Source organism: Acanthopagrus latus, chromosome 2 (genome assembly GCF_904848185.1).
Source record: "Acanthopagrus latus isolate v.2019 chromosome 2, fAcaLat1.1, whole genome shotgun sequence".
In the NCBI taxonomy this organism is placed as follows: Eukaryota; Metazoa; Chordata; class Actinopteri; order Spariformes; family Sparidae; genus Acanthopagrus; species Acanthopagrus latus.
In genome coordinates this window covers 1,110,001-1,137,373 of record NC_051040.1, presented here as the reverse complement: position 1 = coordinate 1,137,373, position 27,373 = coordinate 1,110,001, and the positions used below count along the sequence as shown (strand labels likewise).

The window sequence follows — 27,373 nt, the reverse complement described above, 5'->3', positions numbered from 1 at the left end:
GAGCCTGATATATGACCCATGATGTTAACACTTCATGGTGTATTTCTGACGATGGGAACAGAAATTGAAAGGAGAAATGGGTAAAAGTACCAAAACAGAGATTTGAGCCACTTTCTTTTAATAACTCTGCTGCAAACTTTATTCAAACCACTTACAGGAAACAGAGTTTGGAGATTTAAAGTGAGACGTATAAAATAATCTCTGTGTGTGACTTTGGATCATGAGGCAACAGAAGTTCAGCATGTGTCAGAGGATTTCAGATCACCTGATTCACAGACCTGCTGAAGCATCACATGCAAACGAGCTGCTCGCTAACTGCTGCAGGTATTTGAATATTCCTGTCACATCGGAGGGATTTTCACCGTGTTTAGTCTCGTCTCTTGTTCGTGAGTTCGTCTGGCTGCCTCTGAATAACTCTCATCATTCAGGCTGTTGTTCTTTCTGTGCTCTTTGTGTTTTACAAGTTTGGTTTCAGACTTTCTGTCCAACTCTTGAGCTGAAATAATGACAAGTTCTGCTTTAGTTAAAAAGATTATGAGATGTAGTGAAGTAGAAGTTAAAAGGTTTCATTAACTATAAATAAGTAAACGCAGTACAAGTACCTCAGAGTTGTACTTGAATAAATGTAGTTACAGCTCAGGATGAAGTTCAGGTCAAAGACAGAAAACAGCAGAAGCTCTGAGGACGCCAGCAGATACACAAATACACAAATACACAAATATACAGATATACTAGGATCTGTATATTTATACATCGTGTTGACACACGTGTCAGTGTGTGTGTGTGTGTGTGTGTGTGTGTGTCTTCCACCCTGGAGGAGAATGGGAGGAAGAGGAATCCAGCGGTGAAGAGGAAGATGAGAGACACGCGAGGAGGAAGTGAAGCATCTCTGATCGTCTGAGCTGAAACAACACTGAACATCTGCAGTGACGCCCAGAGAGAGCACCTCCTCCTCCTGCACCTCCTCCTCCTGCTCCTCCTCCTCCTCCTCCTGCACCTCCTCCTCCTGCACCTCCTCCTCCTCCTGCACCTCCTCCTCCTGCACCTCCTCCTCCTGCTCCTCCTCCTCCTCCTGCACCTCCTCCTCCTGCACCTCCTCCTCCTCCTCCTGCACCTCCTCCTCCTGCTCCTGCTCCTCCTCCTGCTCCTCCTTCTCCTGCTCCTGCTCCTGCTCCTCCTCCTCCTGCACCTCCTCCTCCTGCTCCTCCTCCTCCTGCTCCTGCTCCTCCTCCTCCTGCTCCTCCTCCTGCACCTCCTGCTCCTGCTCCTGCTCCTGCTCATCCTCCTCCTCCTCCTGCTCCTCCTCCTCCTACACCTGCTGCACCTCCTCTTCCTGCACCTCCTCCTCCTGCACCTCCTCCTGCAAGTTACTTTGCAGGTTACATCAGAGCCAAAGCACATTTTGAATTGAGTTATTTTATCAACAGTCAGTTGAGCCGTGTGTACTTGTTTTTATATTTAAGTTAACTCACTGCCAGAAAAAACACTTTTGATCTTTAAGAACATTTGATATCAGATGTTTTAAGACTTATTTCCTGTAATTTGATCTTTTCAATATGAATTTATGGATTTTAAACATATGTAAAACAATTTAAAAAGTTAAATAAAAAGTAAATATATTTAAAATAGAAATAAACATACATATTTACTAAATACATCAACACATATGTCATTAAATGAACAAAATACATTCTGTAATAAAGAAACTTGTAAATCAATACATTTTGAAAAAAATAATATTAAATATTGTTGTTATTTATTAATTCACCAATTGATTTATTAATTAATTTGTTGCCTGAATATAAAGACTCAGTGAAATAAATATCTACCTTCGTAATGTTTATAAAATACCGTTTATGTTCAATTTAATTCAATTAGCTGGATTGTCTGCTGTAACAGTCCTGTTCCGGTCTGAAATCCGCTCCGTGTTTTCCTTCTCCCGGTTCCAGTGGTAGATCCTCGCCGGGTTTTACCTCCCACCCTCCGCACGGGCTCGACAGGAAGTCGACTTAAAGACAAGAGCGGAAACTGAATTCATCCTAGAAAATGGATTAAAATGTAAAAGTTCTGATAGTTCTGAATGTGCGGACTGTTTTGGTAGCTAACAGTTGAGATGATGTCTAGTTCGGCGCGAAGCGGAGACATCATCCACCTGAACGTCGGCGGGAAGAGGTGAGAGAGAGTCGGCTAGCAGCGGCTAACAGCGGCTAGCAGCGGCTAACTACCGGAACACCGCTGATAAAGGGGCGTTCATTAGCCTCCGTGTGCCTGCAGGTTATCAATGTTTTAATGCGTTAAAACCTCAGAGGACAACACGAGACCTTAACTACGTGTTTGTCTCTGTCATTATTAAACAGCCAACCAGTCAAACAAAGTGGACTTTAGCTCATTTAAGCCCAAATTTGTGAAGTGAGTCTAACACGACGTGAGGATGAAACGCAGCCGAGGGAAACTTTGCTTTGTGTCCGACAATGGAAGCAGGGTAGTCGTAGCGTATGGCTAGGTAGTTTTATCATATAAGTTATGAAACACACTTAAACTGTGTTTTAAATGTGTGGATATATTAACAGATTGCGTCAAGTGTTTTAGTCGCTGGTAAAGTAAATAGCAAGGTGGAGCAGAAGTATTCTGTCCGATAATGGAACTCTGTAGCATTAAGCTAGCTCTTAGCTGGGTCAACATCACAGAGACGAGATTTATTTACCTTTTAGGAAAAATCATTTTTTTAACTCGAAGACTGATTTTAATCCTATTTGTCCAAGATTACAGAATTTTGTGGACAGGAAGCGACCGAATATTTGTCATCTGTACAATAAGTAATAATATAAAGGAGTAAAAACAAGTTGGATGTTTGATGAGATGTAGTGGAGTAAAGTACTGTACTGTGGTTCAGTTCTGCCTCACTGTTCGTAAAATAATCAATACATTGATCAAATTACAATTAATCTTCATTATTTGCATTATTGGTTTCAGCTTCTCACGTGTGAAGATTTGCTGCTTTTCTTTGTCATTTATAAAAGTAAATGAACAGGAGACATTATAAATATATCAGCTACATTATCATCCTGGTACTGGAACATTTATATTATTGGCTGTATATCCATATCAATGAACGTCTGAAGGATAAAAGGATCCATATCCAAGTTAAAAGGCTTTTGTTGACAACACAAGCACGACTTTTACAAATTGTGTGTGAAGAAGATGTTTACAAGTTTTAACAATAAATCTGATAAGATCTCTGGAATATTAATCATCCATCCTCAGGTGTGCAGAAACTACAGGGTGGGAACTGCTGTTTAAAATATCATGTGATATTATCATTATCTCTCTTATTGGTGTTTGCAATGAGAAGCGTCAGAGATGCAACATATTTTTATTTCTCTCTAACAGAAGCAGAGTTGTTGGGTTATTTATTATTTTAGCTTCAGGGAAATTGTCACAGCTGTTTATCAAAACATCTTCGACCCCAAACAAACTGATTAATGATGAAAATGATTATTAGTATCAGCCTGAGTACTCAGTTACTCTCTACTACTGTAACTGACATACTGCTGATTAAAACAGTCACATACAGATATCAGTCATAAGACTTAACGAGATGACTGTTACTAAAAAGTTGAAAGATAATAAAATCAGCAGGACTGATAGAAATCATCTTATCGCGGATGAATCACAGACATAAACACTTCTCCAAGTCTGTTAGAGGTCGTTAGAGTTTGTCCAGCAGGGGGCGCCGACATGATGTTTGTACACTGAAGGTGAAGAAGGAGGAAGAAGAGTGTGAAGATGTGAGATGTGATGTAACAAAACCAACCTCATCTCTGAAACATACACAACAAAATCTGTAAAAAAGATCCAAAGTGAAATGTGTTCATTGAGATTAATGACAGAAGAAGAAGAAGAGTTAATGTAGTTAATGTAGTTAATGAAGTTAATGTTTGTCCGTCTCCAGGTTCAGCACCTCCAGACAAACCCTGACGTGGGTCCCTGACTCCTTCTTCTCCAGGTCAGTGACACAAACAAACACACAGTTTGTTCTTTCAACCTGTCAACATCATCTGTTTCTGTAATATTTGTTTGTTTGTTCCTGACGTTTGTGTTAAATGATCTTGAACAAATATACAATCAAAGTTAATAAGAGCTGCAGCTATAAAGTGATGACATAAACTTTGTTCATATCAGTTTAGACGTGATGATGAATACGACATATTTGTATTAGGTACCTTTTTAAAAAGCTGCTTGAACCCCAGAAACATGTTCAGCACCAGACTCCATTCAAAACATCAGCAATTTAATGTTGCTTCAACTTGAGTAAGAAAGTTGTTGACACAGTTTGTTGTGAGGAACAAACTCCAGACTTTACTTGGAGTCTGGTGAGAACATGAAAGCTGCTGCTGTGGTTCTGTGTCTCTGTGGTTCTGTGTCTCTGTGGTTCTGTGTCTCTGTGGTTCTGTCTGTGGCGTCTTGTTCTCTAACAGCTGTTTGTTTCTGTCTTCAGTCTTCTGAGCGGTCGGATCTCGACTCTGAAGGATGAAACTGGAGCTGTGAGTTCACACACCTGGATTAACATTCACCTCTGCTCTCACTCTGTGGTAATGACTGTGTGTCCCTCCTCTCTCACCGTAGATCTTCATCGACAGGGACCCCTCTCTGTTCGCCACCATCCTCAACTTCCTGCGCACCAAAGAGCTCCACCCCCGCTCCATCAACGTGCACATGCTCATGCACGAGGCCGAGTTCTACGGCATCACGCCGCTCGGTAAGAAGAAGCGAGGACGCAGCAGAACGTTTTTATTTGACGACATCAGCCTGTTGAATGAATCTTCATGCTGTGTGTTTCCTCAACAGTGCGTAAGCTGCAGCTGTGTGACGAGCTGGACCGGTCCTCCTGTGGAAACGTTCTGTTCAACGGCTACCTGCCTCCACCAGGTAACCTGAGGAGGAGGAGCTTCTCTCTCTAACCTGTTAGTGTTTCACGTCTAACACTTCCTGTCTGTGTCGTCCCAGTGTACCCGGCGAAGCGTCGGAACCGACACAGTGTGGCCGGGTCACAGTTCATGGCGGGCCGAGTCGTTCCCATAGAAAGAGCGCCGGTCCGACGCAGCAACACGATGCCGCCCAATCTGGGGAACTCTGGGATACTCAGCAGAGCCATCGCTGAGGAGAGGACGCCCGCAGGTACACACACCAACATGATGATAAAAAACATTTCTGAGTGTTTCATAGAGTTTTCTAATGTGTGTGTGTGTGTGTGTGTGTGTGTGTGTGCGCGCAGGTCAGTCATCAGATCCCGGCCTGGTTCGGATCATCTGCGGTCATCACAACTGGATCGCCGTTGCCTACGCACAGTTTGTGGTCTGCTACAGGTGAGCGTGTCATCAGCTCGTTAGCTCGTCGTCAGGATCGTTTAGAAGAGTTTAAGGATTAAACACAGTTTTAATATATTTACTACAGATCTGTGGTTTTCCTGTAGGATTTAAACATTTTCCCAAAATCCTTCAGGAATTCTCCAAAGTAAAGATTTGTTTTTTCTTTTAATCATCAAAAATCCCTCAAACATCAAACTTTCCGTCCGTCTGTCCGTCAGGGTGAAGGAGTCGACCGGGTGGCAGCAGGTCTTCACGTCTCCTCGTCTGGATTGGGTGATCGACAGAGTCGCGCTCAACGCCAAGGTGATGGCGGGCTCGCTGGGAGACAACGACAAGATGGTGGCTGTCGCCTCGGGGACGGAGATCATCCTGTGGGCCATCTGCCCCGACGGCAACGGAAACGAGATTGGTGAGTTTCTCTCCCTCAGTGATCAGAAGCTGACTGAAGGTGTTCATGAGGTGAATAATATGTTGCAGTTACACAGTTTGTCACATCACGTCTTGATTTAAAGAACACGTTGACCCCTAATGTTCGGAAAAAGAGAGGATAGAAGAAGATTTATTTATTTATGATACGATACGTTTAAGAAAGTCTTTGTTAGATGTCATCACAGGCGTCTCAGACTTTAGATGAGATGTAACTGTGACGTCTTGTTGGCATCAGAGATGTTTCTGTCTGACAGCGTCTCTCTCTCCTGCAGGCGTCTTCAGTCTGAACGTCCCTGTGGAGGCTCTCTTCTTCGTTGGTAACCAGCTGATCGCCACCAGCCACACAGGGAAGGTCGGGGTTTGGAACGCCGTCACGAAACACTGGCAGGTGAGTTCATGGATGCATCCAAAACCTCTCAGTCGACCTTCTCCACTCGGCGCGTTTGTTAAATGTCACATGAATGACAGAGCAGGTTTCTGGTGTCGGAAAATCTGCTGACGTGCAGCAGCTCAGTCATCGGATCTCTCTGCTACAACTGACCTGGTTCTGCTGGTTTGTCCTACTTTTACTGATTCTGGTGCCTGAGAGAGGAAGGACGCTGAAACTAACCACATCATCAACACATCTGACAATTACAGATCATCCACTGTTTGTCCATTAAACTCTATATTCTATAAAATATCCACAAAATGTGAAAATGAGTCAGTCAGATTCTTTCTTTTGTCCAGTGAACAGTCAGAAATGACAAACTCATGAGACCATGCAACACACCGGAGCTGGAGCCAGTCAGTGGTGTCACTTGTTATTCATTTTCTATTGATCGACTTATTGATTAGTCGACTGAACGTTGCAGCTCTTTAAAGGACACGAGAACGTCTTCCAGTCTTTACTGTGATTTAAATAGTTTGATCTTCTCTGCAGAATCAGGACGTTGTTCCCATCAGCAGCTACGACACCGCCGGCTCCTTCCTCATCCTGGGCTGCAACAACGGATCCATCTATTATATAGGTGAGTCACAGGTCACCTGGGCCCCACACACACACACACACACACACACACACACACACACACACACACACACACACACCCAGCTCCTGTCTCTGTCAGCTGTAGTGTCACATTAGCCTCAGCTGGACGCTGTGTTTACTGATGATTAGCCAACATTAGCATGCTAACATGGCAGTGTCAAGGTAAACATGTTACCTGTTACCCACCTGATGTGTTGTTGTGTTTGTTCGTCAGACGTGCAGAAGTTTCCTCTGAGGATGAAGGACAACGACCTGCTGGTGACGGAGCTCTACAGAGACCCGACTGAAGACGCCATCACTGCCCTCAGCGTCTACCTCACCCCCAAAACCAGTACGGCTGTTTACAGTCCTGTTTGTAGCTGCTCACACACCTGCTGCTGTTTACGGCAAAATATGGCAAAAAAAAAAAATCTGAAACAAGAAACACAAGAAACTTTTAAGGTTAATTTTCAGGTTTGTTTTTCACAAAAAAAGAAGAAAATCAGGAGAATTATTATTAATATTTTATCCAAGAAGTTAGATTTTTTTCAAGATTTTTTCTGGCAAAACAAAGAAAAATAAAAATGTTCACCAACATTTTTTTTTAGTAGAATATTGCACAAAATGAAACTTTCAGGTAAAGTTTTCACTAAATGTTTTTTTCATATGCAACAAACTCTTCAGGTTATTTTTTATAATGTTCAGGAGAATCTTTCATAAAAAACATGTTCAGGTGGATTTAATTAAGAATTCAGGCAAGAAACACAAAACACAACAACAACAAAAAATCTTCAGGTAAATTTTTTACAGAATTCATTTTTTTAGGACAATTGTTAAAAAAAAAACTTGTTAGACGAATTTTATCAAGATTTCATTTTTCACCAGAAAAATCAGGACAGTTTTCACCGAAAACAAAAAATGTCACAAAAAAAACACATTGTGAGAATCCGTCAGAAGATGTCAGTGTTTAACCTGAGACACTCCTGTGATCAGGTGACAGCGGGAACTGGATCGAGATCGCATACGGGACCAGTTCTGGGACGGTCCGAGTCATCGTCCAGCACCCGGAGACAGTCGGCTCGGGACCGCAGCTCTTCCAGACCTTCTCTGTCCACCGCAGCCCCGTCACCAAGATCATGCTGTCAGAGAAACACCTGATCTCAGGTACGACGCTGACCTCGTGATGTCACCAGGCTGACCTCGTGATGTCACCAGGCTGACCTTGTGATGTCACCAGGCTGACCTCGTGATGTCACCAGGCTGACCTCGTGATGTCACCAGGCTGACCTCGTGATGTCACCACGCTGACCTCGTGATGTCACATGTTCCTCCTCAGTCAGTCCGGTTGGTGTGTCTCTGACGTTGTGTGTCTGTTGTGTGTCAGTTTGTGCCGACAACAACCACGTGAGGACGTGGACGGTGACTCGCTTCAGAGGGATGATCTCCACCCAGCCGGGCTCAACGCCGCTCACCTCCTTCAAGATCCTCAGCCTGGACGACGTGGACGGACACGGAGGCTGCAGCGCCGGGACGGAGATCGGTGAGGACTCATTTGATTGGTTCTGTGATGAGGTCAGACAGACTCCATGTTTACCAGAGGACACGTTGTTAGGATGATGTCACAGGGGTCAGAGGTCACATGCTGACTGTGTGTTGTGTTCAGGTCCATATGGAGAGCGAGACGACCAGCAGGTGTTCATCCAGAGAGTCGTCCCCGACACAGACAAACTCTACGTCAGGCTGTCGTCCAACGGGAAGAGGTGAGACATCGCCAGAGAGACGGTCTTCATGTGGACCGGGTCACAGGCTGAGTCCAGTCCAGTGCGATGTAGAGATCAATATTTAACTCTGTGTGTGTGTATGTGTGTGTGTGCGTCAGGGTGTGTGAGGTGCGCTCAGTGGACGGCACCTCCATCACGTCCTTCACGGTCCACGAGTGTGAGGGCTCGAGTCGGATCGGCTCGCGGGCTCGGCGCTACCTGTTCAGCGGCCACAGCAACGGCAGCATCCAGATGTGGGACCTGACCACGGCCATGGACATCGCCGGGAAGGTGGACATCCGAGGTCAGAACCTTCAGAACACACAACTTTATTGTTCACTGATGGCACCACTGAATGTTGTGTGATTGGTCGGTGAGTGACGTGGACTCTGATTGGTTGTCTCGCAGCACTGGGCGGGCCGACGGAGGAGGAGCTGCTGGAGCTGCTGGACCAGTGTGACCTGGCTCTGACCAGAACCCCTGACAGCACACCACGGGCCTCCACCTGCAGGTACACACACACACACACACACTCACACACACTCACACTCTGCTGATGTTGACCTTTGACCTTGACTTCCTGTCCCTGCAGTCTCCACTCTCAGTTCAGTGACGGCTTCAGGACGGAGCGTCTCCACTCAGCAGGAGGAGGACGAGGAGCCGGAGCTTCGGGTTCGTCTGCTTCGTTGTGCGGCAGCCTCCCCCGCCAGGCTCCGCCCCCTGTGCCCCTCACCAAGCCTTTCAGAGACAACGCCCTCTCAGCCGGGCCTGTTGCCGGACTGCCAACGTTCGCCATCCCCGCCTACAGCCACAGCTCCGGCTCAAACCAGAGTGCCAGCCCCCGACCACGGGACAGGGAGGGCGGAGCTGTCCGCAGGGGGAGCTTCGTGGAGCGCTGTCAGGAGCTCGCCAAGGGTTCAGAGGCGGTGGCAGGTTCTGGGTTCGTGACCCCAGCAGGGTCAGATGGTGTGAGGCGGAGCTTAGCAGTGTGCAGCGAGTTAGAGGCCCGATTCGGACTCAGGACACCCACCACCTTCTCTGTGTCGCCTGGTGCTCGCCACTCTCCAGGAACTTCTTCATCAGTGTCGTCGTCGCCATTATCATTGTCTTCTTCACTCCGCAGAGCCGCACCCACATCTCCAACAAGCCCCGCCCCACCTCCTCCTCCCCCAGCAGTGAGCCCGACCCGGTCTCAGGCGCCCGTCTCACCTCGCCGTAGCACTGCAGCATCTCCTGCAACGTCTCCTGCGGCGGCTCCTGATGATGTTCCAGCGTCGCCCGAGAGCCCGGCGAGTCCGGCGAGTCCAGAGAGCCCCGCCTCCGGCCTGCCCACCAGTCCCAAACCACACATGAACGAGACCAGCTTCTGACTGGCTGCTCAGACTCTGTAGACGCTGTGATTGGTGGAAAAGAAGTCATCGATCCTTTGTCCAACCCATTTGGACAAATAGAGCTCTGTTGCCATAGTAACAGCATGCTGATTGGTTGTTTCCTCGCTGCCATTTGAGGAGATCACGATTTTCTACTGTAAGCCGGGAAAATGAAGCTGAAACAGAAAATCAAAGACTGAACCTCAAACAGCTCGAAGCCTCGACCGCTGAAGCTGCACTGACCAATTGATCAAGGGCTCATGTGACGGGTCATCGTCAATACGAACCAATCAGAGGGTTCAAAACATAAGTAAAAACAGTGACATCATCAGCAGTAGCTAGCTGATTAAGCTAATTGAAGCTGCTTCAGTTGGTCAAAGATGCTGTCGCCAAGGCTAATGCTAACAGGTCCCAGCTGATGAGCATGCTAACAGACTGAGGCTAATGCTAACAGGTCCCAGCTGATGAGCATGCTAACATCATGCTACAACATGAGGTTAAGATGTTTCAGGTGTTTCATGTACGAGCAGCTCTGTCCGGATGTTTACAGCTGGAATTTACTTTAGCTGTGCCCTGTTAGCATGCTAGCATGTAGCCTTCAAGCCTCTGTAGCTTCTAGTTTTGGTTGTTTGGCACATTTCCTGTCCGAAGCGAGCAGGTGAACATCGCGTAGTGTTCAGCAGATATGTATTAAAAACAGCTGAGAGAATATCGGAGCATTTAAGCAGCTTCAACAAAATTGTTTTGTAGCTTTTTACAACCAACAAAGAGGAAAGTTTGAGTTTGTTTTGTTTCGTATAAAAACTTTGTATTGATGTTTTCTATCTGACGACTGTTTAAAAAAAGTTTGTATGGAAACTTTATTTTTCTAATTTGTATGTTCGGTCACACAGCGAGGGACAAACGCACGTCATCTTCACCGAGCTGAGCCTGAACGCCTCGCTGTCACAGCCAATCAGGTTTCAGCTCCTACAGCTCATTGATTGTCTGAAGTGAACCTTCAGTTACACTTTAATTGATTAATTACTAAAAGAACGGCTTCATTTAAACCCTTAAAACAATTGATTGTTACCGATGACATTAGTCTTTCTAACGATGAGATAAAATAATTCTCATCTCGTCGTCAGTTTGAGTTGTTCTGACATCGTGTTTTCTTCCAGGACGTTCAGAGTAACGTCGTGTACCGTGACGTGTTTCCTGTCACTTCCTGTGTCCTGACCTGGTTTCATCGCTGGCGTCTCTGCTGCTGACTGACGTCTCTGTATTTAATGTTTGTGGCTTTATTATTTCTCTCCGTCACGTTTTTAAACTTTGTTTGTTCCTCGTTAACGTTTCTCTTCCCGGCTGCAGCGATCATTTCCGTTATTTATTAATTTAAACATTATTTTCTCTATAAAAGAATCAAAGTCCAGAACAGCTGGAGAATCTTTTTCCTCTTTGGTTTCAAAGTCTTGAAGAGAAACATTATTAGAATTAATAATCAAATTAATGTTCTGTGAAAATTAACTGAAGAAACGTTTTAACTCATTATTATGAAGTGACATCACTTTGAAACGGGTTCTGTTTGATTCTTAAAATTCTGATGGAGTTTCAACCAGACGACCAATCAATTGGTTGATCAGAAGATCAGCAAGCAGCTTTAATTATCAGTTTTGGGGTTTAAAGTCTCGGTTTGAACTTTTCTGTGACAATTAACAGACTAAAGAATTAATTAATGAATATAAAACAGACTGTTTGATAAAGATGTAATAAAAGAGGCCGTCAGTCTGCAGACGTGATGTTTTATTTAAATGATTAATAAAACAAATTGATCAAAGATTCATTGATGATGTCATGAATTGTTGGTTGCAGATAGTTTTCTGATGGAACTTCAGATTCTTGTAACAAAATGTTTTTCTTTTCTCTGATGTTGAATTCCACGTTTCCTACGACCCGTGAAGGCGGCACGCGTGATTCTGACCTGCTCATATTATTTCTGTTAGATCCAGTTCTGTAACTACGGAAGCCCAGAGGAACATTTTCTGGAAAACATGAATGTGTTTTTCTGAAAACAGTTTTTAAATAATAGTAATGATGATTTGCAGAGGAGAAAAAAATCTGAGTTTCTGAGCAGCTTTGTTAAAGAACAATAAAATAATTGAGTCAATAACGTTTGTTTTTATTCCAAAAGCATTTAATTAACTCAACAAAGTGAACTAGAGACAAGAAACAAACCTAATCAGCCAATCAATAATCAGCTCTGTCAGAACACATCAAAAATATCTTTGTTTACAAAAATAGATTTAAAATCTAAACCTGCTGTAGGTTTATTCCGTTGATGACAATGGAAGACTGATCGTCCAATCACAGCATAGCAACTGCCTCTAGGCGTGGCAGGTCGGTTTGACTCGCTCCAGAAGGTCAAACAGGATGAAAAGTGGACGAAGACGATCTTTAGCATCACTGTGGGAGCTGAGCTGGAGTGTAGGCTAATGTTAGCCACTAATGTTAGCCGCTAACGTTAGCAGCTCCGTCCTGCAGCGTTCAACAGTTAGAAAAGAGCAGCAATTAAAAAACTGTGTTTCAGTCTGAGTCTGTCCTCCGCTGCTGCTGCTGCTGCTGATGATGATGACAATGATGAAGAGTCTTCAGGCCTTGGTGTCGAGCATCTCCAGCAGCAGTTTGTGGAGCGGGACGCTGTGCTGGCGGTGCAGCCTCAGGAGAACCCGCACGGCTCGGTCCGCCGTCTGTCGCAGCAGAGGGAGGCTCATCAGCAGCCGGCCCGCTCGGTGCTGCTCTCTGCGGGACAACTCGTACTCCTGCAGGGCCTCGTGGAGCCCGTCCTGGAACCTCTGCACCGAGTCCGGACAGTCCACCGGGTCAGCATCTGAAGAGACGGACAGAGAGACGACGTCAGGACACTCAGTGGTACAACAGATACTTAATGAGGTACTCCAGAACAATACTAGGTAGCAGTACTTCACCTGAGATATTATTTGTATATTGTCAGATTTACACCTGTCACTGTTTATCTCCATCAGCTGGGATTCTTACTTCAGTCTTATTTATTGTCGGTCTCTAAGTTTTATAGCGACTAGCAAAAAGTTAAGTAGCCAACAAGTGTACTAGCTAACAGGTAGCTGGCTAAAGCTAACTTTGTTAGTTTTATTCAGTGATCATATTTTTCAGGACAACTTGGCTTGACAACAAAAGTTTATTGGATAAAGTTAATTAAATTAAAAGGAAATTACCAACTAATACATTTACAAGCTAACAGACTGTTGGCTTCTGTCTATAAGATAATTAGCTTACTGGCTAAAGTTCAAGTTAATTAATTCACCAAATACGTTTATTAAGATAATGCATGGAGGCTACAAGCTAACAGCTAACAGCTAATATTAGAGACAAAGAGACGATGAGAAACTAAAAAAAAGGTCAAGGTCAGCGTGTGTGTGTGTGTGTGTGTGTGTGTCAGACGAGCATCATCTTCTATTGTGTGGTGTTTTGATGTTCACTACATCGCCACCCACACACACACACACACACACACACACACACACACACACACACACACACACACACTCTGTGTCCTCCAGCAGACAGTTAACAGTTTATAGATCCAGAACCGAGTCAATCAGTACAGCGTATTGATCTGAGGCTCAGACAGTGGGAGCCTGACCAGACCTCAGCCTGAAGGACCGACCAGTGTCCCATCATGCACTGCTTCATACAAAGATGTTATTGATAAACTGCTAAAACACTGCACTGTTAGCACTGCTAGCATTGTTAGCATCATCACCCCCCCAAAAAGTTACTTAATTAACAATCAATACACTCCTGCTTCAGCTCCCAGCCTCTGATCAATATCAGTAAGTTCAGACCCCCCCCCACCTCCTCCTGCTCCACCTCCTCCTGCTCCACCCCCACCTCCTCTACCTCCTCCTGCTCCACCTCCTCCTGCTCCACCCCCACCTCCTCTACCTCCTCCACCTCCTCCTGCTCCACCCCCACCTCCTCCTGCTCCACCTCCACCTCCTCTACCTCCTCCTGCTCCTCCTTTGTATCCAGTCCTCTAAATAGTAAGTTGAGTAAAAGTCGCTCATGTGAATTGATCGATTATCAGATCTGATCGTCAAAATAAATTAATTTCAAAATGTTCTGATGCAGCATGTAATCTGTAAAGTAACTAGTAACTAAAGTAATCACATGAAGTATTTGAGTAAATGTACTTAGTTACATTCATCAGTGTGAATGATTCTGGATTAACTAACAGAAGTGGAGTAACTAACAGTAGTACCTGAGTTGGCGAGCGCCATGGCCTTCAGCGTCACCGCCTCCTCGGCGCTCAGGTTCATCGCCTGGTATCTGGCCGTCAGGTGACGCAGCGCCTCGTACAGGTCGGCCAATCCCGCAGCTCGACACTGACCCTCGTCCAGACGAAGGTTTCCGGCGAACACGAGCTCCTCCCCCGCCACGCCCTGCGACCGCCAGGCCACGCCCACCAGCAGCGCCTCCATCCAGCCGCTCTGCAGCAGCGACATCTGGTCGACCAATGAGAGAGCGGAGAAGCCTGGGGGGCGGGGCAGAGCAGGTGTCACTCAGGTGAGCATCAGTGAACGTGAAGGAAGGTTAAATGTGCCGACTCAGGATGTTTGGGTCGTACCTGGGATCTGTTTGGCCCAGCCAATCAGAACCAGCAGCTCCCGGTTCAGAAGGTCACAGAGGGTCAGCAGGGTCCGCAGGCTGCCGTCATTAGTCGACTCGTCATGATTGGCAGCCAGAGGGGCGGGCTCAGTGAGCAGCAGGTGAGAGATCATCTTGTTTCCTGCAGGACAGAAGACGGGTCAGTAAACAGAACCACGACGGTCCATGATGACGAGGAGACGGGTCAGAACTCACTGCTGGCAGGATGAAGGTACGACGCTCTGCAGTAAGAACTCAGCCCGGACTCGACCCGACGCTTGTACTTCTGCCGGCCTCCTCTGACCCGGTCCATACGGACCCCTGAGAGACGGACACACAGGTTCAGTCGGTTTCCTCCGTCCTTCTCTTCCTTTCTCACTCCCTCCCTCACTCTCCTCCTCACCCCTCCTCTCCCTCCCTCTTCCTAAACTTTGACCTGAGCTCAGTCACTTCAGAGGTTCAACAACACTGCAAAGGCTCATGGGTAGACGGCGTGACGTACCCTCCCTCATCATGCCGGCCTGCAGACACTTCCTGAAGCGACAGGCCTGACAGGCTTTCCTCCTCCGCTTGGTGATCTCACACTCGTTCATCACAGGGCAGCTGTACTCGATGTTGCCTAGGTAACCACAGACAGGAGTCAGTGACATCACAGCCTCCATCATGACATCACACTTCTATGATAGTTGCTTTACAAAGTACACTAAAAGTGAAAATCACCATATACAGGAAGTCCCCTTTCAAAATAAAGTTGTATTATTATTATTATTATTATTATTATTATTATTATTATTATTGTTTGTTTTCCTGTCACTTCTTCAGCATTTATATTATTACATTCAGTTATAAGATCAGTTTAATCACATCATCTTTTACTTTATTATTAAGTCTGAATCAGAGTTATAAGATAATTCAACTTTAATCATTTAATTAGATGAACTGTTGTCATCTTGTGTCTTCTCACACAGATCTATAGATTCTGTCTGCTGATCTGTTCAGACCCGGCTAATCAATCGATGCTCTTCCTCTGCTGTAATCCTGCAGCTTCACACACTAATCGATGCAGCGACAGTATTGATCGACCCTGCCTATTCATGTACTCATTGATTAGCTCACACGCAGCTGCTCTCACCTTGTATGGTCCTCTTGAAGAACGCCTTGCAGGCCTCGCAGGACGCCACGCCATAATGATACCCGGACGCAAAGTCTCCGCACACCAGACAGAGCCGCTTGGGCCCGACGGCGCCCAGCGGGGTCAGGTAGTCGCCCCGCAGGATGGAGTCCACCTGCAGAGACGAGACACGGCGAGGTCAAACACCTCAGGAACTGGTTCAGAGGTCCGGCTGCACATTTAAGTTCTGTCAGATGATGATGTCATTCATTTTAACCTGTGTGGATCTTTCACCTGAACTTTAACGAAGGTGAACCAGAGTGTGTGTGCTTGTTCATGGTGACAGTTCAGGTGTGTCAGAACTCACCTGAGCAGAGAACGAACCCGTCTGCGACATGGAGAAACGCACCGAGGCCTCCGACACCACGGCGCCGCCTCCGACGCTTCCTCCGCTGGAACTAGAGCCCGTCGGGGACTCGGGGTCCGGCACTCCACAGAGGAGGCTGTACGAGGAGGAGGAGGAGGAGGAGGAGGAGGAGGAGGACGGGCTGGGGAGGAGGAAGGCCGGGTGTGAAGGGCTGAGAGCAGGAGTGGTGTCCAGGGGAAAGGAGGGGCTGAGGGGGGAGGAGTGGAGGAAGGAGGCCGGAGACCGAGCTCCATCAGCAGGAGAGGAGGAGGAGGAGGAGGAGGAGGAGGAGTCCAACAGCCTGAGGAGGAAGAAGAGTGTGAGATCAAACAGCTGAAGGTCACCAATCAGCAGCACTGACACACGATTTTCAGAATAAGAGCCTGATGAGCGTCTGTAGAGATCTGATGTCTGTTCTGCTGAGCGATGAGTTCATGAGGCTAATTAAATGTTTAAATCACATTTTTAATCACAGAGTATTTTTAGATTTTGCCTGAAATAAAGAACATTTTTTAAAAAGTCGTTTTACTTTTCAAACAGGATATTTATTTTTTTAAATTCAGATTTAAACTGTAGAAACATCATCAGCTTCATCTCTCTCTCGTTACGTTTCCAGTATTTTTCACAGTATTTTAAAGTTTGAGATTGTCTGATTGTGTTTCTTCAGTGAAGTTCTTTCAGGACGACTCGAGTTTAGAACCTGAGCTCTGATCCCTCGGGCTGCTCGAGGGCGCTGCCTCGTCATCGTGTTGTTCTGTGAAACAAACTACTAAAATACTCGAGTACTTCGACTGCTGGTTGGATCTGATGCGTCTGTGAACTCTTACAATCAGCAGTCGAAGTGTCAATACTGTAAAAACTCAAACTAATATTTAAGGTGCAAATGTCTTTGATTGATAGTCAGCTGCCTTCATTGATTAATAAATTAATTATGGGTTAATCATTAATTACATAAGTAATATGACATTCTTTTGTTAGAAAACAGTTTTAATCGCTGACTCGATCAATGCTTGAAATCAATAATATTAATAAAGTATATAAGTTATAAACAAACAGGTTATTTAAATCATGATGACTTTATTTTATTTGTGTTCATAAACTGTTTGTTTCCTAAATTATGAAACGAGTCAGCTGATCAATAACGAAGTTCTTTAAAGAAGAAATGCTAAATAAGTTATTCAAAATGTCTTTTTTTTCTTTATTCAAACAATCAGTTTGTTTTTTTGTTCCAGTAACGTTCAAAGTTCAGATCGCATCAGTCAAACTCTAAGATATTTACTTTGATTAAAAACTAATTACTGCTTACATGATGTCATCTTCAAATCAAAACTTATCTTAACGAATTATAACTTTATCTGAAAGTGTCTGAAGACGAGCAGCTGAGTGAAACAGAAGAAGAAGAAGAAGACGACAGAGTGTTGTGTGTTTGCGTCTCACCGCTCTGGGCTGATGAATCTGTAGTCCTCCGTCAGACAGAACTCCTTCAGCTCCATCCTGAATCTGGATCAGCTTTAACAGCCTGGACTTCAGACCTGCAGCTGCTCCACAATCTGACAAATCCACCAGAGAAGAAGAGCAGCAGTCCTCAGCGGTGCGTTCAGGTGACAGTCAGAAAAAACAGGTTTTAAGGTCCGATAAGAAAGTGGTGAAAAAAAGTTTCTGACCTGCGATCGATGGACTCAGACGGACATGAAGCTCGGAGGCGTCGCTCTGTTATTTATCTGTGATCACACAGGAGGGGAGGGAGGGGGCGTGGCCAGGAGCATCAGCCAATCAGGGTGCAGCATCAGAGGATTGACTTCTTCTATCATCCCTATTGATTTGGACAGTGACAGATGTAGGCCACGGCCGCCTGGAGCTCCTGATGAGGAGGAGGAGGAGGAGGAAGATGACTTCATATCAAAAACAAACAGAATATAATGAAGAATAAAATGTTGTTTTTCTACTTTTGTTCAAAGTTTTCACACATCGGGACACGATCAACATGTTTACTGTCAGAGAGATCAAAATAAAGATATTTAATAAAAACGTCCTGGAAAATTTAAACTTAGTGTAAACATAATGTGAGGAACTGATGAAGAATTAAACGTGTTAATGAGGTAACAATCAACATGTTTTCATTCACAGCGTCCTGTGAATACGTCCTGTTTCCATGGCAACACGTGTTGTTAAGTGTTCGAAGTAAAGTTCAGAGATACTTAGTTTACTGCCGTATTAATTATCTGATCGATTAATCAATCAACGAATAATCTGTTGTTTTAATAAACAGACTCAGTGAATCACACACAAATTAAAGCTGAAACAAAACGAGTCAATGAATCAATAAGTCAACCGACAGCGACTGTTGTTGACGTTTATAATCAATCAATCTAATCGATAAGCCCCGCCCCCAACGGAGCTCAAAGTTTGTTCAGATGTAAAAAATGTTTTTACACAAATTAAAACTAAATTATCTTTGAACAATTAAAACTGCTTTTTCCAGCTGCTTGATGAAAAAGTGGTTTGTTATGAAAAGTTAGATTAATTTATTTGAACAGCTTGTTGCTCTGTTTCACAGATATTCTCTGTTATGATCATGTAAACAGACATAAATCTGTTTATTTACAGTAAATTTACGATGAAAGTGTTTCAGCATCTTTCATAAACACGTTTAATGTCAGTTTGTGGGATAATTGATCTCTGTAGTCTTAATAATACTGAAATATATGTAAGATAATTATTTTGACTGTCACATTCAAACATTTAGTTTTAAATTAATTTATAATCCAGCAGCTTCGTTAGAGAGTCGATACGTAAACACAAGACGGAGTCGTCTGCGTAGAAACACGTTCTGTGTTCTGGACTGAGAGAGAGAGAGAGACAGGTGAGGATTAACACTCACCTGATGACCGGCCAGAGAGTGAGAGGACGCTGAGGAAGCACTTTCTCTCACACACACACACACACACACACACACACACACACACACACACACACACACACACACACACACACACACACACTCTGACCTAATCTTAACCTCAGACGCTCAGATCTCAGATCAGTCTCACCTACATATGATGTTTCATAAGAGCTACATAACCAGACCTGTCTGTCTGTCTGTCTGTCTGTCTGTCTGTCTGTCTGCACATTCAGTCTTGCTGATCGGTGTCGGGTCAGAACCACCTGAAACAGAACTGATCAGATCTGACTGAAGTCCAAACACAAATTTTCTCTCCAGCCGGAACTAAAAGATTCTTTATGTGTTTGCTGGCCTCTTTTCCAGGATGGACAGAAACACGCTGGTACCAGAACAGAACCAGCTGATGGCTGGATGACTGGTTCTGTTGGGGATTTAAACCAGACCAGAAACACAGATATTGATCCTGATACGATGTGGCTTCATCTGGTTTTACGAGGCAAAACAAATCAATGAATACATTTTTTAAGTCTGTTATCAATATTTCTGTTATTGTGTTTCATCTTGAGCCTGAGCTGCTGTAACGAGCGATTCTCTCAGTGATCAATAAACTCCTCGTTCTTCTTCTTCTGTCTTTATTTAGTGGCCGCGTCAACAGCTGTGTTGGAATACACAAGGCCAGAGAAACGTTAATCAATCATATTGATCCAGAACCAGGAGTCTGAGTATTGATCAGATGGTTCTTTGGGTCACAGACGGGTTTAACTTGAGTTCTGAAACATCAGAATGAGCTCGAGACTAAATTTTCCTCAGCTTTAATCAAAACAGTGTCAGTTTGTTGCACTGATGCTGTTATTGATCATCATCATCATCATCATCTTCATCATGTTATGGTGTGCTCTCCATCCTTGAGTCTCAGTCAGTTATAACAACATGGTTCTGGATCGATGATCAGAGATTTGACCCGGTCTCTCTGAGAACTGTCAAACATCATCATTTAGTTAGTTTGAAATGTGTCAGAACCGAAGTTTGATGCATTGATTATCATTTCATCCAGTTAAGTTTCTTTATTTCTTCTTCATGTGAAGTTCTGTCACTCGTCTCTGAGCGGGTTCTGACAGCAGTGAGCAGGCTGCTGATTGGGTCGGTGCCGGTTTAAAGACGTGTTCTCAGAAGTGATCCTGGAGTTCAGCCAGCAGAACGATCCTCAGATAAACACTGTAAATCCCTCTGAGAGCCGCCCGGCGTTCACACAGCTGACCCACTCACCTGGATCAGATCTGGGTCAGCGCCGCTCTGAGTCACCTCGCAGCACCTCCACCTGCAGCGAGTCCAGGTGAGTCTGTGGAGACCTCAGTGGATCAGCTCGAAAACTCAGATTCATCAACATCAGCTCGTCTGGACGTCCTGATGAGTCTGAAACAATGAAAAAAACTTGAAGGTGACGTTCAAGTTTAACACATTTAAACTTTTCATTGTTTCACACTTCAGGTGTGCGTCACCTGCAGCTTCAGGTGACGTCGTGTCACTTTGCTCCTCATCGTCTCCAGAAGCTTCTTCCTCTCACTGATGGTCATCGCAACCTGATCTGAGACCTGATTTATCAACATGAAGTCTGAAGGGTGTATTCAGGGTCTTGGGGCCTCTGCAGACTCAGGACCACACTGGATCAGCTGACTGGACCCTCAGGTTCTGACAGCACACCAATGTAACGAGCCCCATTCACACTGCTGTTTGCATGCAGGGATCCTGCGCCAGAGAAATGTCCCACAAAGCAACGTTACAGGACCAAACAACAGTAACATAAAAACTGTAACTGTCTTTGGACACTTGAGGAAAGAAATATCACAGTCACACCTGGAGAAGCGTCCGTCCTGCTCTTCGGCACATTTCTGCCCGAAAAACAGCATCTGTCACTGGCAAGAAACTTTAATAATAAATCACCTCGACCGTCAGTCCTCCTGACGAGACTTCAGTGAACTTTCCCCCAGAAAACAGCCTCCGTCCCCGCAAGTGAGTCAGACAGTGTCCAGTTTATTGATGGTGATTATATAATTATGTAATTTTGAGTGAAAATCATCATCATGACGTCACTGTCACGCCGACTTTCTGTGTGATTTACCCAGCGGTTCGTCTCTCGGTGGAGAACTGGTGAACCTCCGCTGCAGAGATGACGCAGCGTCGCTGTGTAAAACGAGCTGCTGAGTACATTTCTCAAGTGTAACAATCGCTGTGGTTTTCACTCTCAATATCATTCATACTTATATAAAATAGTATAAAATATATACTGTTCTACTTTCTGATGGTAATACTTTTGTACTTTTACCTAAAGAAATGTAAAGTTACTGTATGCACAGAGAGCAGAGAGTGTTTCAGTCCTCACTGTCTGAAAGTGAAAGCTGATATTCCGCTGGCTCACAGTTTCAGTCTCAGTACTCGGTGAACCTCAGTAATCCTGTTAATGCTGCCTGAGAGAGAGAGTGTGTGTGAGTGTGTGTGTGAGTGTGTGTACAGATTGGCCTATTATATAAAGAGGCTTACAGGACTGGATCTACATAAACAGGTTATGGAGCAGGTGGAGGATTAGAGCCAATCAGCACGCGTGTGTCACCTGAGGAGACGCGACCACAACAAACACTGTGAGCACGAGCTAACAGGTTAGCAACATGCTAACACAGAGTCACAGCAGAGGAGCTGCGCTTCTATTGGTCGATGACTAAACTTATATTGAACAGTTTTCTGTTGACGTCGTGGATGAGAAAAGGTTCTGACCCACTTGTCACGAGGCCTCATGAGTCCTCAGGGCTGGAATGTAACTGAGTACATTTACTTGAGTAGTTTACTGAAGTACAACTTTGACTTATTTTTACTTTTACTGGAGTATTTTTTACTTTTCTGTTACTTTACTCCACTACATTTATCTGATTTACTTTACTTTAGTTACTAGTTACTTTACAGATTACTCGCTGCAGCAGAGCACATTTCAAAATCTTTTTATTTTATTGACCATCGGATGATTAAAATGTAAAACATCAGATCTGATCATTGATCAATTCACATGAGCGACTTTTACTTTTACTCAAGTAACTTTTAGTTACTTTTTATTTATTTATTTATTTAGACAGGATATAAAAGAGGAGTCTGAACTTATTGATCAATCGTTACTTCACAGATTAGAAGCTGCAGCAGAGCCTGAGATCGATACTCTGTGTACCTGTAACATCAGATACTCTGAGACTTTTACTCCAGAACTTTTCCCTCAGACTTTGTGTCTGTCGTCCCTGATGATTCACTACACGCTGCTGGTCTCAGTGTTGGAGCTGATGTCACCTGCGGTTCTGACCCGCGGTTCTGACCTGCTGTGGTTCTGACCTGCTGTGGTTCTGACCTGTGGTTCTGACCCGCTACAGTTCTGACCTGTGGTTCTGACCTGCTGTGGTTCTGACCTGCTGTGGTTCTGACCTGTGGTTCTGACCTGCTGTGGTTCTGACCTGCTGTGGTTCTGACCTGTGGTTCTGACCTGCTGTGGTTCTGACCTGCTGTGGTTCTGACCTGTGGTTCTGACCTGCTGTGGTTCTGACCTGTGGTTCTGACCCGCTACAGTTCTGACCTGTGGTTCTGACCTGCTGTGGTTCTGACCTGCTGTGGTTCTGACCTGCTGTGGTTCTGACCTGTGGTTCTGACCTGCTGTGGTTCTGACCTTCTGTGGTTCTGACCTGCTGTGGTTCTGACCTGCTGTGGTTCTGACCTGTGGTTCTGACCTGCTGTGGTTCTGACCTGCTGTGGTTCTGACCTGCTGTGGTTCTGACCCGCTGCTCTCACTTCCTCCCTGAACACGTGTTAGCATCTCGAGCTGGATCTGAACCGTTGCTCTGCCTGTAGCAGCCTCTCACCTCCTCGCTGCTCCTGACCAACAACAAGACGACAGCTTCAGTAAAAGTGTGCAAATATATTTTCATTTCTTGTCGTACAAACAGAAGATACAAAAAGTGAGTCGTGAACCATAAAAACACGAGAACAATTCAGAAAGAGTGAAATTAAAACAACGTACAAACTCTCCTGTGTGAACAGATACAGTGCATGTTTACATCACAACGTTAATATCAAACACAGAACCAGCTGACAGGCGTCGACATCTGGAACATTAAAGACAGGATGTGAATTATTACGTCCGCAGAAAGACTGAGGAACCTCCAGAACCTCCAGAACCTTCAGAACCTTCAGGAGATGAAGGCTGGAGGAGGAGAGACGACACGTATAAAGTAAAGACACGTCGGCACATTTAGTGTTTGCAAAAAGTCGCCAATCTAATGAAACTCATTGAATCTCATCTTCAGACTCAAACCAACACCAAAGTGTTCACAGGCACAGATTGCTTTCACACGGCGGCCATTTTCCAGTGACGGTGAGCGTCTGGAGCGACAGCGGCCACATTAACGGTAAAACAACATCTCTGATAAAACTTTAGTTTCTGCCAGACGACCGCTAACTTTAGCATTTAGCCACTTCCTGGCTAACATTACTGTTTGACACACATCTAGTATATAATGGAAATGAAACACAATGGACATGATCAAATAGTCACGTTAGCCAGGAAGTTGAATGCTAACGTCATGTATTAAATCTATTACATAATGTTGAATTATGTCATCTTCTCAGTCGCTGATCAATCAGGACGTGATTGAACATGATTTAACAGAAGAAGACGATGAATCAGGCTGCGATTCACACGGAACGGTTGTTGGTTTGAGTCTCAAGGTGCATTTCAGTAAAAACACATCTGATCCAAGAGATTTAAATTCTGTCAGATGCAGAAATCAAAGGAAATAAATTGATTTAGTTTCATTTTGGTCAATTTTGAATACATTCAGGGTTTGTGGCGCCATCTTTAGTTCTGAATTAAACAACGTCGCTATTTCAAACCTCTTCTTTAAGTGAGAAGCTGCTGAGGTTCATGGGTAATGTATTTTCAATAACTCAAACTGGGGATGACATCATTGATTTAACTGCTCGTTACAATATCAAGGAGAGTCTTCTCTGTTAAGATATAAGATAAGAGATAATAATCAAAACTTCACATTACATACGATAGTTTCTGATACGTTAAAGACTAAATGTCTCTAATTTGACTGTTGAGAAGCAAAACAGTATTAAATCGATCTAAAAATGCTGAAACTGAAACATGACAAATCAACTGGAAACTTTTGATTCATCGTGTCGGTATTTAAGAAAATCAGTCTTCTGTCAGAAATAACAATTAAAATAAACCAACTGGGAATTTAAATCTTTCCATACAGATGCTGAGGCTGCTAACATATCTGTTAGCCAGTCTGCTAACAGCTAGCGAGTAATCTAATGTTAGCTATCAGCTAACAAGCAGATGGTTAATTACTGATGGGCTGTGTATATGGACTGGAAACACTGATATGTTAGCTAACAGCTACCAGCTAACAAACATTAACACAATATGTAATCAACAATTAAAATAAATCAACCACGGACGCTCAAGCTGATACAGACATTTTTGTTAGCCAGTCACCTCACAGCTAGCATGTAGACTAACCTTAGCTATTAGCTATCTAGCTGAGGCTCATTACAGACATGCTATGCTAAAATAAGAATGAAATGCTGTGATAATTTAGCTAACAGCTAACTAGTGAACAAACACTGCCAGAGTACATAACTGGACATTAAAATTAATCAGCGGAGGCTCAGGTTAATACAGACGTGTGTCAGCCAGTTAGCTCACTGCTAGCTACTAAACTAACCTTAGCTAAACTAAAAGCTGCTTAATTTTTGGTTGCTAACTTTAAAAAACGTCAACAGTAGAATAAGCTTCCTGTTAGGACAGCTAGCAAAGTAGCATCGCTGTATGAGAGCTATAAAAAGAGGTTATAGTTAGAACAGCAAACATTTCTCCTATTCTAACTTTATATAATTCATTCATAATAAAGTCTAACAATATTTTCTTTCTCTTTGACGTCTGACGTCTGTTGAATCTTTACTTTGTGTTGTAAATAGCGAGCCTGGTGTTTGTTATAAGTATATTTTACGCTGTAAATATCATGATTATAACTGAACCGCTATCAGAAATCATACAAATACTGTACAGAAGATAAGCTGTGGTTCTGTCAGAACTGATCTGAGCTCAGTGTTTCTCTGCAGGTGAAGTTTCCCAATAAAACACAAACTGTTTCTTCTTCTGCACAACTCCTCTCGTCTCGCTACAGTGAGGCCCAAACCAGTCCAACCTCATCTAGTCCAGCCCAGTCTGCTGTAGTGTAGTCTTGTTGTCTAGACCGGTCTAATGAAGCCCAGTGTGGTCCAGTCCAGTCCGGTCCGGTCTACGCAGCCACACAGTGGTTGGGCCTGCGGGACATGACGTAGCCTCTCCTGCAGACGCAGCGGAACGAGCCTTCGGTGTTCACGCAGCGAGCGTTCACACACGGGAACTCCTGAGCGGCGCTGTCCTCGCACTCGTTCACATCTGTAACAGAACCGGGTTCAGAGCCGACAGTCGCTGCTTTTAACTCAGTGTGTAAAACTTCATGGAGGTCAAATTTAAAACAATTAACGACACAAGGAACAAAAATAAAAACCTCATTAACTGGATATTCTGCGCACCTGTACACGTCATGGAGGTCATGTCCAGCTCGTATCCTTGGTAACAGTCACAGGTGTAACCCTCGGCAACGCGAATACACCTGCCGTTCTCGCAGCCATGCAGTATCCCACAATCCTCTGCTGCACTCAGGCCAGCGTAGGACTCGTAACGCCCTGAGAGACGAGAGAGGACGCAAACTTTAAAACACGAGTTACTGATTAGTTTCAATCAGCTGACGTGTCGACCCATCCATCACTGGACAGAACCGAGTCCATGTTTCGACTCAAAGACAGAAAGAAGTTCATGTAGAACATTTGCTGAATTTACAAGAAGGTCCAAATACTGCAGAATGAGTCAGAGACAGAGTTTCACAGAGTTTATAAAGTGTCTCCAACTCAACAACTCTTAAAATCACTACATTTGTTAATGGAGTCTGGTGCTGTAGACACTCACTCTCATACACCCTCCTCAGTGCTCCTCCTCCTCCTCCTCCTCCTCCTCCGCTCCGATCAGTGAACGGAGGGAAAGGCGGTCCTGGCCTCCATGCCACCTCCTCCTCTTCCTCCTCCTCCTGCTCCTGGTAGGGAGCACCGGGCAGCGGGGCCAGGCTGAGAGGAGCACCGTCAGGCAGAGATGGAGGAGGAGGTCGCGCCCCGAACGCCCTCTCGGCCCGCGGGTCGACAGGGAGGCGGAAGGGCGGCGACCTCAGCGCTGATCCGTCAGAGGTGCCGAAGTCTCCTTCAGTGTAGTAACCAGTGCTGACAGACAGACAGACACATTAATACGCTCAGACATGAATGACTGATGTGTGATGTCACGGTGACCTCACCTGTACTCTGGCCTGCGATAGGCTCCCTCCGGCAGGCTGAAGGAGGCGGGCGTCCTCCCTCCGAAGCCGGACCTGCTGCCCCCTGCTGGAGAGTAATTGTCGTAGTCCGGACCAGAGAAGTCTCTGCCCGGAACCACACCGGGGGCGAAGGAGTCCGGACTGTAGGGAGGGAAGTAAGGAGGAGCTGAGGAGGAGAGAGCAGACCAACATCAGAGTCAGGAAGGAGTCACAAGATCATACATGTGACAGAGGACTCACCTCCTCCTCCTCCTCCTCCTCGTCCAGCTCCTGGTCTCACTCCTGCTTCTGCTCCAGCTGAGTCCGGAAAACTCTCCGGATAAAGAGGAGGAAGAACCGAGCTGCACAGACTGGCGTAGTCGTCTGGAACCACACAGAGAAACAATGAATCATCTGAAGCGGTGGATCAGAACCATGACTGATGGAGCAGAACTTTGTCACTGATCAGTTCTATTGATCAGTGATCATCTGGTCCATCACAGAAGTTCTGGATGTCCTGAGGTCCTCCAGCAAAACCAGAACACGTCTGAAGTCTCTCGTTTCTACAGAAACATTGTCTGCAGACGTCAAACCTGCAGCCAGAGAGCAGACTGAGACCAGAACCCACACTGAGACCAGAACCCACACTGAGACCAGAACCCACACTGAGACCAGAACCCACACTGAGACCAGAACCCAGTCTGAGGATTATTACACTGGATTACTGAGCTTTAAACATGAGAAGAACCAGATCATCTCCTGTCCCAGCCTCTTCACGGCCTGGCTTCAGTCCTGGTTCTGCTCTTACTTCTCTTCCTGATATGACCCAGAACTTCAGACCTGGGTCAAAAATGTGGAGTTCTGTGTAACCCGGTTTTATAATAAATAAAGTTGATTTGAAACCTGCTGAGTTGAGACGGATTCTCAG

The 27,373-nt window shown here is 44.9% G+C and overlaps 3 protein-coding genes across 3 annotated transcripts in view; 1 reads left to right on the top strand and 2 right to left on the bottom strand.

The window, feature by feature from the left end:
• Positions 1 to 1,966: 1,966 nt before the first annotated feature.
• shkbp1 (SH3KBP1 binding protein 1) lies at positions 1,967 to 11,759 on the top strand. Its single transcript, XM_037072853.1, has 17 exons — positions 1,967 to 2,172; positions 3,953 to 4,006; positions 4,499 to 4,544; positions 4,627 to 4,759; positions 4,849 to 4,929; positions 5,008 to 5,178; positions 5,276 to 5,366; positions 5,588 to 5,778; positions 6,071 to 6,186; positions 6,721 to 6,808; positions 7,043 to 7,159; positions 7,801 to 7,971; positions 8,192 to 8,347; positions 8,471 to 8,567; positions 8,687 to 8,871; positions 8,976 to 9,078; positions 9,160 to 11,759. Exons 1-17 carry the CDS (start codon positions 2,114 to 2,116, stop codon positions 9,935 to 9,937), a joined length of 2,637 nt encoding a protein of 878 aa, XP_036928748.1. The 5' UTR covers positions 1,967 to 2,113; the 3' UTR covers positions 9,938 to 11,759.
• A 320-nt stretch (positions 11,760 to 12,079) lies between these two features.
• esrrd (estrogen-related receptor delta) lies at positions 12,080 to 25,318 on the bottom strand. The gene is made up of 13 exons (XM_037072889.1): positions 25,267 to 25,318; positions 22,809 to 22,921; positions 20,518 to 20,764; positions 20,285 to 20,431; positions 17,781 to 17,977; positions 17,554 to 17,666; positions 16,078 to 16,417; positions 15,732 to 15,885; positions 15,102 to 15,218; positions 14,816 to 14,920; positions 14,580 to 14,741; positions 14,214 to 14,486; positions 12,080 to 12,803 (listed from the first exon to the last, which is right to left on the bottom strand). Exons 6-13 carry the CDS (start codon positions 17,607 to 17,609, stop codon positions 12,565 to 12,567), a joined length of 1,446 nt encoding a protein of 481 aa, XP_036928784.1. The 5' UTR covers positions 17,610 to 17,666; positions 17,781 to 17,977; positions 20,285 to 20,431; positions 20,518 to 20,764; positions 22,809 to 22,921; positions 25,267 to 25,318; the 3' UTR covers positions 12,080 to 12,564.
• The window catches only part of LOC119005281 (latent-transforming growth factor beta-binding protein 2), a 35,938-nt gene continuing 31,509 nt past the window's right edge, over positions 22,945 to 27,373 (bottom strand). The window contains exons 35-39 of the mRNA XM_037072821.1: positions 26,703 to 26,829; positions 26,449 to 26,634; positions 26,073 to 26,377; positions 25,640 to 25,792; positions 22,945 to 25,502 (exon numbers count right to left, since the gene is read on the bottom strand). Of these exons, the coding sequence (XP_036928716.1) occupies positions 25,360 to 25,502; positions 25,640 to 25,792; positions 26,073 to 26,377; positions 26,449 to 26,634; positions 26,703 to 26,829 (914 nt within the window). The 3' untranslated portion in view covers positions 22,945 to 25,359. The remainder of the gene's footprint in view (positions 25,503 to 25,639; positions 25,793 to 26,072; positions 26,378 to 26,448; positions 26,635 to 26,702; positions 26,830 to 27,373) is intronic.

What these genes read in the sequence shown, in the direction of transcription:
- shkbp1 (XM_037072853.1), top strand. Translation starts at nt 2,114, where the DNA reads ATGATGTCTAGTTCGGCGCGAAGCGGAGACATCATCCACCTGAACGTC. An exon ending in CAGTTTGTGGTCTGCTACAG is followed by an intron (nt 5,367 to 5,587) that starts GTGAGCGTGTCA and finishes TCTGTCCGTCAG; the next exon opens with GGTGAAGGAGTCGACCGGGT. An exon ending in CTACCTCACCCCCAAAACCA is followed by an intron (nt 7,160 to 7,800) that starts GTACGGCTGTTT and finishes TCCTGTGATCAG; the next exon opens with GTGACAGCGGGAACTGGATC.
- esrrd (XM_037072889.1), bottom strand. Translation starts at nt 17,609, where the DNA reads ATGGAGCTGAAGGAGTTCTGTCTGACGGAGGACTACAGATTCATCAGC. An exon ending in AGATTCATCAGCCCAGAGCG is followed by an intron (nt 16,418 to 17,553) that starts GTGAGACGCAAA and finishes CTTCCTCCTCAG; the next exon opens with GCTGTTGGACTCCTCCTCCT. An exon ending in CATGGCGCTCGCCAACTCAG is followed by an intron (nt 12,804 to 14,213) that starts GTACTACTGTTA and finishes CCGTCTCTTCAG; the next exon opens with ATGCTGACCCGGTGGACTGT.